Source organism: Amphiura filiformis, chromosome 11 (assembly GCF_039555335.1).
Source record: "Amphiura filiformis chromosome 11, Afil_fr2py, whole genome shotgun sequence".
Lineage (NCBI taxonomy): Eukaryota > Metazoa > Echinodermata > Ophiuroidea > Amphilepidida > Amphiuridae > Amphiura > Amphiura filiformis.
In genome coordinates, this window is record NC_092638.1 from 38,956,748 (window position 1) to 38,967,188 (window position 10,441).

At 40.3% G+C, this 10,441-nt stretch overlaps 1 protein-coding gene across 1 annotated transcript; it reads right to left on the reverse strand.

The window, feature by feature from the left end:
* Window positions 1-2,914: 2,914 nt before the first annotated feature.
* LOC140163669 (uncharacterized) lies at window positions 2,915-6,653 on the reverse strand. Its single transcript, XM_072186984.1, has 2 exons — window positions 4,799-6,653; window positions 2,915-3,045 (listed from the first exon to the last, which is right to left on the reverse strand). The coding sequence occupies exons 1-2, from the start codon at window positions 6,651-6,653 to the stop codon at window positions 2,915-2,917; spliced, it is 1,986 nt and encodes a 661-aa protein (XP_072043085.1).
* Window positions 6,654-10,441: the final 3,788 nt, after the last annotated feature.

Below are 10,441 nucleotides of genomic sequence, written 5' to 3' on the forward strand. Positions count from 1 at the left end.
GGGAGGTTTGAGGCTAAACAAAAGACATGTTGCCCTTCCCAATGCCTCCCTCTAGAGCAACATGTTTTTTGTTTAGCCCTGAGTATCCCCATTTTGAAGGACTTTTTTTTTTTGCTCCAATTTTTGCTTCAATTTGGGGACTTCGGGCAGAAATATGCCTGTACAGTGCTATGGGGAAAATTTTCAAGTTGATAATTATGCATTTTTTATGTCAGATTCAGTTTCTACACAAAATTTCACCCTAGAAAATGTTCCTTTAAGTAGGATATCTTTCCCTTTAAGTTTCCACCATTCTGTCCGCCAAACGCAAGTCAAAGCTTGAACGCTGTCATAAATGGCCCTTGACTTCTCTATGAAATTTCGTAATAGCTTAAATTTAAAAAAAAAAAAAAAAAAAAACTTGTATATAAAGAATAGCCAACCCATAGGGTCAACAATTTTTATGTCGTGATTTTCGAACAGCCAATGAAAGTGATTGTTTATCATTTTCTATGCTGTTTGTAATCTGTCAAACGTTTAAGGGAACCTATTAGCTGACTTACACGGGGGAAGTAAGTGCAAAATGTAACACATTATGTTACACACGTCATGACGGGGTCTTCGGTTCTCAAGATAGGCCTAAAGCAACTTTCAAAAATTCTTCAGAGTTATGTGCCTTTACAAACGTAAAAGGAGAATGGTACAGTCATTCTGATTGGCTGCTCAAAAATCATGACATCAAGATGGTTGACCCTATGGATTGACCATTCACAGAAACTTGATAACATGCTAGGTAGGTAACAGTAACGACCTGTCCTCACACATATCATACATTGATTTTAATGTTTATATAATCTAATTTTAAGATAATGACTTCAATCCAAGTTAGTCAGGAGGCACACGTCACCAAACTAGCCTTACTTCAGAAGTTGTGCCAAGTTTGATTTTTAACTTTCATGTGTTCAATAACATCATAAGGAATAACTTCCAACTTGGTTTGAAAATCTCACTTTCTTTTTTCAACTAATGAGGGCGCTTTATAAAATGATGCATTTTTCAAGGAATCTATTTAAAGTAGTGAACTTTGTTTTGGCCAAAGTCAATCTTATAAATTATATTTTACACTAGGAATACCTAATGTGTATGTTTGTCAACCATTTTAAGGGGTTTAAGGGTCAATTCGATGTGTTTAAGGTGGTACTACACCCTTGACAAATTTGTGACTATTTTTGCATTTTTGAAGCACCCAGCAGCACGATTCTGATGTCTATACCCATGTTTTCAGGGCCAAGGAATCCAATAGAGTCATTTACAACAGCCTAGGACCTATCATTCTCCAAGATGGCTGCAAAAATTTCAAAATGGCGGCCAGTGAAAATTAATTAAGGCTATATCTCGGGTGCAGAAAGTCCTAGAAGTATGATTCTGGTGTCTCTACCCATGTTTACAGGGTCTAGAAATCCATTAGAATAATCTAGAACAGCACATGACCTTCAAATCCCAAGATTACCGCCAAAATTTAAAAATAACCACCACTAAAATGCAGAATTTTGACTATATCTTATCTTATCTGTGGTTTAGACCGCCTTATCCTGAGGCTAAGATGCCTTAACCTTAGTATAACGCAGTCTAAACCCCATATAAGGTATCTAAACCCCAGATAAGGCGCCGTAACCCCAGATTAAGGGACGTAGACCCCGTATAAAGCAGGCCAAACCCCAAATATGGTGCCTTAACCCTAAATAAGGAACATAAACCACAGATAAGGCATCTAAACCCCACGTAAGGTACCTTAAATCTAGATAGGGTCGTAAACCCCAGATAATGCACCTAAATCCCAGATAAGAGACGCAAACCCCAGATCAGGCGCCTTAACCCCAAATAAGGGATTTAAACCCTAGATAAGGCAGTCTAAATCCCAGATCCATTCTTTAGGCATTTAAACCCAGATAAGGCGCCTTACCCCGATAAGGGACGTAAACCCCAGATAAGGTAGTCTAAACTCCAGATAAGGCACCTTGACCCCAGATAAGGGATGTAAATATAGGATAATGCAGTCAAAACCCCAAATAAGCTGCCTTAACCCTGATAAGGGACGTTAACTGGGGATAACACCGTCTAAAGTCATATTAACCCCAGATATGGCGCCGTAACCCCAGATAAGGGACGTAAGCTCCAGATAAGGCAGCTTAAACCCCAAATAAGGCACATTAGACCCTAGATAAGGAGCACAAACCCCAGATAATGCAGTCTAAACCCCAGATAAGGCGCGCCCTAACCCCAGATAAGGGACATGAATCTAGGATAATGCAGTTTAAACCCCAGATAAGGTGCCTTAAGCCCAGATAAGGGACGTTAACTGGAGATAACGCAGTCTAAACCCCAAGTAAGGCGCCGTAACCTCAGATAAGGGACGTAAACATATGATAACACAATCTAAACCCAAGATAAGGCACCTTAACCGCAGATAAGGAATGTAAACCCCAGATCTAACATCAGATAAGGTGCCTTAACCTCAGATAAGGGACGTAAACCAAGGATAACGCAGTCTAAACCCCAGACAAGGCATTTGAACCCCACATAAGGCACCTTAACCCCAGCAAGGGAACGTAAGCCCAGATATATGGCAGTCTAACAACCAGATAAGGCGCCTTCCCTCAGATAAGAAGCGTAAACCCTAGATAAGGCATCTAAACCCTGGGTAAGGTGCCTTATCCCTAGATAAGGGAGTGAGACGTAATCTGGGGTTTACATCTCTTATGTTAAAGCCATATTATAACATTTGCTGAGGAGGACGCCCTCACTGAATTTTTTTAATTCATTTTTTTACACGATTAAATTGTACTTAATTAAACCAATATACCCTGCAAAAATCAAGACTCTAGGTGCTGTAGTTTTGTCAAAATCAGAGATTTTGAATAAAAGGCTGATTCCATTAGGCGGAGGCCCGGTGTTTAACGTTAGCTTTGGCCAACGGCTCTCTTGAGAAACTTTGATGCATGCCTGTAATTGACTGCTGACAGGCAAAGCATGTTCTAGACCCTGGACCCTGCCCGGGTTCCTGCACTGTAACATGAAACACGTGGTACACAGATTAAGTTTCAACATGTGGTGTCACCGATCAAACTGCAGTGTGCACCACCATGCATACACTGTGTGTGTATGTGCAATATGATATCTGTGATCAAACCAGGCAAGCTAGGTCCAAGGTTGTGCGCATGCACAACAGATGACACCAAATTTCCTCCGATGGAATATTCCTACAACGCATGATTTGTTTACCCACAGAGATGTACCTATACACGTGATACATCCACTGTGAATAAAATTCCGTGAACTTGAAACTTTAAACTTCATTATTCTATAATTTATAGGCCCTGCAGTAGGCCTATATATCAAATGCGTATCAGCCTTAATAATAGCGTATTTTTTTGTTTTCTTTTTAAAAAAAAAAGGCACGAGGTAGCTTTAAATAATTATTAATTACTTTTTTTTACTTTGAAGCGTATCAAATTTATTATTATATTACAATTATGGTTGATTTTATACATTGATAATAATGCAGAGGGGTTCTTTGTTTGTTCAGCATCATAGTTAATTTAGGATGATCAAATTTATATGAGTAGCAAATCAATGTAATTAAAATGTCATTTAATAGAGAAAATGTCAAATAAATATCAAATAGGCCTAATTAAATATTTTGCAATTCTCAATTTTGGATGCGGCAGTAAACTCAAAACCAATATTGTGAAGGGCTTTAAGATTTTGTTCTAAAATCCGAGACCACGCCCTTTCATTTGCTCCAGGCCTAGGCAACCATTGCAACTTTGCCGGGGCTAAGTGTCGTATTCATGTCCCTTCATGGTAATAGAAAGGGGAGCGAGAAAGGGATGCGGACTTAACCGATAGTTGTACCTGTAGGCTACAGCAAAGGGACCAACTTGATGAATTGAACAATATGTCACCAGAACGATATTATAAAGGGGAGTGGGTTCGTGCTAGACCTATTATAGCTTAACTATGAACTAGATTTTCCATTTTAAAATTTGACCGTGTCAGTTTAAGTAGATGCAGGCCCGGGGATGCAGGCCTATGTGCCTTACATTTCCTTGTATGTTAATACCATAATAAATTTGGACTTAACATACAACGGGGAGCGAGAAAGGAATGCGACTTTAAATTTGTGTCTTTAGTGAAAATTAAGGTACAGAAGAAACTGCAGTTCACAGAAAGTGGTGCGAGAAAGGGGTGCGAGCTATCGTATTTATAAACATCATGACCGAACTAGAATTCCGCAGTAAAATCCGAGACCACACCCTCTTATTTGCTCCAGGCCTATGCAACCATTGCAACTTTTCCGGTGCTATGTGTCGTATTCATGTCCCTTCATGGTAATATATAGAAAGGGGGAGCGAGAAAGGGATGCGGACTTACCCGATAGTTGTAGCTGTACAGAAAAGGGACTCCTTGATGAATTGAACAAGATGTCACCAGAACCATATTAGAAAGGGGAGCGGGTTTGTGCTAGACCATTTCCTCCCCTTTCTCGCCCCCTTTCTATTACCATAAAGGGACATGAATTAATATGACACTTAGCACCGGAAAAGTTCCAATGGTTGCATAGGCCTGGAGCAAATGAAAGGCCTGGAGCAAATGAAAGGGTGTGGTCTCGGATTTTACCGCCGAATTCTAGTTCGGTCATGATACGATAGCTCGCACCCTTTTCTCGCACCACTTTCTGTTAACTGCAGTTTCTTCTGTACATCAATTTTCACTACAGCTACAAAGACACAAATATAAAGTCGCATCCCTTTCTCGCTTCCATCCATTTGTATATATTTATTAAGACAAATCCTATGAGCAACGCAGAGTCCTGTAGGATACCACATGTCTGGCGATAATCCTGTAGGTATGCTACAGTTATGAAGGAGTAGCCCTTCTTGATCGTACATATTCACAGCATGTTCTTCATAGGAACTTGCTACGATAACTGATTGAGCTGTCACCTGGATATACCATGGTTGTATATCCACTTGTATGCTACTTATATGTGTACCATCCAGACGATGCTTACTGATGTATTTGGATTGGATATCACCAACAAGAACATGTTGAGTGGCAGCGTCAACAGCGATGCCAATAAGACTGGTATCTTCATCTTCCTGATTGGAAGGCACGTTGCTAGGAGATACTGCAGGAAACTTATATTGCAAGGTACCATCAGCATTGAAGACTTCCACCAAATCTGCAAGCCCAGTGACAAAGTAGAGGCCATTAGCACTAACAGCAATCCCATGAGTACCTCCACTATTTGACCTTCCCCTTGTACCTTGTATTGGAAATTTAAACTCCCCCAGTTTGTTGTACACAGCGACTCGACAGGCTCCAATATCTGCAACAGCAATATCACTGTTTGGATGAACTACAATACCTCTACTTTGGTTTATCTGACGATGAGAAGCGAAGTGCTTCAGTAACACCCATGTGCCCAACTCTTCACTACGTCTTGGAGTAAGGTAACCAAGAGGTGGAACTGAACAGCTGCTTGACGAACTTGAGTAAGCAGCAAAACTTACTCCTGCAGAATCATTGCAGAATTTTGCAGGTTTCAAATTGGCCAGCTGTTGAAGTGTATCAGTTAATGTTGCATAAAGTTCAGCAGTAGCATAAAAGGAGCTTGAGCTTGTCGCTTGACTGACCATATCAAGAGCATTCTTAAGGCGAGCTTGGTGGAACAGAAGGTCTTCGAGGTGCTTATTCATTGCAGTAGATTGCTCCATTTCATGCCTCTTCAGTGACTTATCAAGATCCTGCTTTCTCTTATCAAGTATCAACAGCATCTGTGCTCGTGCGACCTGTGAGGACTCATTGATTCCATCTAAGGCTTTCTGTACAGAGTCTTTGAACTCATCTTTTGTCTTTTTCGCTTCATCGATCGCATCACCGATTTCTTTCGTCATCTGTTGACACTGCTCTGCTAGTTCCTTGATTCGTTCTTGTTGATTAGTGTCACTCCCTGATAGATCTGCGTAAGTATGACTTCCTGATGGGTGCGTTTCTTCACTACAAACTTTGCAAATCGGAATATTGCAAGTATAACAAAACAGCTGCAGGGTCTCTCCCTTGTGCACTTCACAAAACTGCTCCTTGGGTTTGGAGTTAAAATCAACAGTCCCTGATTTCAACTCCTTCAAGGTGCAGACACGGTGGCTTTTGAGCACTCGAACAGTCTTGTGTGCATCATAACATTTCTCACAAAGAAAGTCCTTGCATTCTAGGCACCTGGCCACTGCTACTAAAGTAGAATCATTACATGAAGTGCAAGGAATCAACTTCTCTTGCAGGGATCTCCTGTCCTTCAAAGTTGTAATGTAGAAATTGGACACAACCAAACTCTCTAGGCCAGAGGAGGGTATTTGGAAGCTCTTTTTACACATTGGACATTGGATTGACTTTCTAGGTACTTGGCTGCTTTGAGCTAGTCGTTGCATACAAGGAAAACAGAAAGAATGAAGGCATGGGAAAGCTCTAGGATCGGTCATCGTACGAAGACAGATGCTGCATTGGATGAGACCTGCAATTTCTTTGTCCTCCTCTTCATCTTGATCTTCTCTTCCTTGGTGCTGCTTACGCATGAACCGCTCAAATATTTTCTGACCAGGTTTATCTGCCATCTGAAAATTATATAAAAAATATTTACATTCATTGACTGCATTTCAATCAACTTTCAGTTTCAAGTTGCAATAGACTATGCCAGTTGAAATCCATACACCCTCTGTGGAAGTGACAACTGACAATATAGGGAAAATGGAGTGAGTATACATGACTAACCCTAACCCAACCAAGTCTCACTAAAGCTCACTCAGCAGGAAACAGACTAGGAGTGTGAGAGTTGATCAGTCAATTTGAGAAGGTACTACGATGTAGTACGAAACGTCATTGAGGTATGTTTATAACATCTTTATACAGAAATACTTTTGGATTTGTACACCAGAACTTTAGTAAATAATGCTCTATAAATGGTTAGGAAAACACTACAGAAATGTTCAAATATGCACATTTTGCAAAAGGCAACTTTTTTGGAGACTGAGTCAGCCATTTATTATTACGATGGAATCGTTAGTCGAACGCATACACGATGTTCATAACACACAGTATGTACGCGGCGTGGGCGAGGGTGATATACACAACAAAGGGTCGTACCACAACATGACCGAAGGAGTGGTATGTATTGGCGACACGTGCGCTGGTAGTAAATTCAATTTTCTTTGCTTTGCCGTAGTTGTTCGGCTCAAAAATAAAAGGGATATATCTGACAGTAAAGCTAACATTTTATGGCAAAGAAATGCTAATCTATTTTGTTTGAAAATGTTATAATATTGCTTTAAGGGGTTAAGGGGCCTTATCTGGCGTTTAGATGCCTTATCTGGGGTTTAGATTGTTTAGATGGGGTTTATGTGCCTTATCTGTGGTTTAGACTGCCTTATCTGGGGTTTACGTCTCTTATCTGGGGTTAAGGCACCTTATCTGGAGTTTAGATGCCTTATATGGGGTTTAGATGCTGTATCTGGGGTTTGTGTTCCTTATCTAGGGTTAAAGGTGCTTTATTTGGGGTTTAAACTGCCTTATCTGGAGCTTACGTCCCTTATCTGGGGTTACGGTGCCTTATCTGGGGTTTAGATGCCTTATCTAGGGTTAAGATAGACTATGCCATAGTCGAATTTTATTAAAAATATGTTATTATTAGTCATGATGAACCCATTTCGTTGAACTCAAAATTATACTGATGATGTTTATTAAAATTAAAGTATTCAATAGTAAAATGGTCATAAAGAGTTAAAAATATCAGATAATTAGTGACAATAAAAGTAACTGTCAGTAGTCCACTTGGGAAGCTAACAAACAGAGGGAGTGCAGTGACTGAAAAGATCAGATACAAATGTGAAAATCTATCAGTGGCACACAAATCAATATAAATCAGAGTTTTATGCTTAAATGTAATGGTCAGAGTATGCAAAATGGGCAAGTGGACTACGGAGAAGTCTAGGGTTAAGACTGTGTTATCCCCAAAGAGCTTTTAAATAGAAATAGAGTCGCAATAGATTATATAATCTTTTGTTCGTTTGATACCGATTAGAAGTTGCGACAGGCTATTCATAAAAGTGGTACCATTGTTTCGAATAAAGGGGTTCCGCCATTAAATTGGTCACTGATCCGGCATCATATTACCGCTCTACACAACAGGCGAGTATCATTAAGTGACCACACTACAGTCATGTGTAAAGTGGTACCATTGTATTCACGTATCCCAAATGTGTGCTTGTGTGGGTCTGAAATCTATAAGGAGGTTTTAGCTGTCGATACAATCATCTTTACCACCCACCTGACGTTAGGCGTTTCATTTAAATAAATTGAATGCTCTTGCTGGTCGATTACACATTAGAATGTATGAAGGCTGCCATGTCCAGTCCATAATGGTAATCGCTATGTAAGTATAAGTATAGGCCTATAAAGGTTGTTTTTAAGAAATTTCCATTTGATTTTATTTTAAGAAGGAGATTGGTATAGAAATAGTGGCGTACCCAAAGAGGGGAGGGGGTTGGGGAGGGGCAGATTCACCTCTGTGAGAAGTCTTGGGAGGGAGGAGGGAGGAAGAGGGAGGAGGAAGGAAGAGGGAGGAGAGGATATGGAGAATGAGAGAGGGCTGGAGGAAGGGAGAAATAAAAGATATAATAAAGACAAGTAGATAAATAGAAATATAAGGAAAATGATGGGAATGAGAGAGGGCGGGTGAGAGGGGACAGTGAGAGAAAGGAATGATGAATACATTTAATAATAATTATTAGGCCTATATAATAACTAAGCACATAATGGCAGCCATTCGATGATGCCAATGCCTTTATTCGTTACGTAATTAAAACGCCCAGTCAGATGTATTTCACACCTACCAAACACAACTCACCCAATTTCGCAAACTGGACGTTGAATGTACACTCTCATGAATATTGATTGGCAACATTTTCCAATATGTCAGCGCTCTAATCGGAAACAATAGACCCTGCAGAGCGTTGGTTATCCCCAACTAACGTCCCTTCTCAGGGGTTATGGCAGCTTATTTGGGGTTTAGACTGCATTATCCTATATTTACAACCCTTATCTGGGGGTAAGGTGCCTTATCTGGAGTATAGACTGCCTTATCTGGGGTTTACGTCCCTTATCGGTGGTTAAGGAGCCTTATCTGGGTTTAGATGCCTAAAGAATGGATCTGGGATTTAGACTGCCTTATCTAAGGTTTACATTCCTTATTTGGGGTTTAGACTGTGTTATCCTAGGTTTATGTCCCTCATCTGAAGTTAAGGCGCCTTATCTGGGATTTAGATGCCTTATCTGGTGTTTACGTTCCTTATCTGGGGTTAAGGCGCCTTATCTGGGGTTTAGACTGCCTTATCTGGGGTTTACGTCTCTTATCTGGGGTTTATGTCTCTTATCTGGGGGTTAAGATGCCTTATCAGGGCTTTAAGATCCTTATCTAGAGTTAAGGCACCTTACGTGGTGTTTAGATGCCTTATCTGTGGTTTATGTTCCTTATTTAGGGTTAAGGCAGCTTATTTGGGGTTTGGCCTGCTTTATCTGGTGTCTATACGTCCCTTGATCTGGGGTTACGGCGCCTTATCTGGGGTTTAGATACCTTATCCGTGGTTTAGACTGTTTTGCTAAGGTTAAGGATCGTAAACCCCGAATAATGAGTCTAAACCACAGATAAGATAAGATATTGGCAAAATTCTGCATTTTAGTGGTGGTTATTTTTCAATTTTGGCGGCCATCTTGGGATTTAAAGGTTCTGTGCTGTTCTAGATCATTCTAATGGATTTCTAGACCCTGTAAACATGGGTATAGACACCAGAATCATACTTCTAGGACTTTCTGCACCCGAGATATAGCCAAATTAATTTTCACTGGCGGCCATTTTGAAATTTTGGCAGCCATCTTGGAATGATAGGTCCTAGGCTGTTGTAAATGACTCTATTGGATTCCTTGACCCTGAAAACGTGGGTTTAGACATCAGAATCGTGCTGTTGGGTGCTTCTCTGACCAAGTTATGGTGATTTTAAGGGATTTTGGTGGCCATTTTGAAAAAGCGCCCTCAAGTGATGAAAATTGTCACTGAGAATTTCAAACCAAGTTGGAATCAACTCCTTATGGGTTCAATAACAAGGTCCATATAAAAAGTCAGACTTGGCATAACTTTATGAAGTAGAATACGTGTGCCCCCTGACTAAGTGGTCTACGTGCGTTTGTAATGTCCAACAGGTATTGCATGATATTTGGTTGGGATTAGACCGGTTCAATTATGCAAACTTTTATCTTTGTTATATAGGATTACTCGTACTTGTGGTCCAAAAAGATCGTCAGCCCAGGTCAACAGCTTCTTTGCTGTGTTTGTCGATGGTTATAGCGTCTT

Bases quoted from the DNA above. Each gene is read 5' to 3' on its own strand.
- LOC140163669 (XM_072186984.1), bottom strand. From the start codon at position 6,653: ATGGCAGATAAACCTGGTCAGAAAATATTTGAGCGGTTCATGCGTAAG. The intron at 3,046-4,798 runs GCGAGAAAGGGA...TTCATGTTACAG, and splicing joins ATATATACAAATGGATGGAA to TGCAGGAACCCGGGCAGGGT.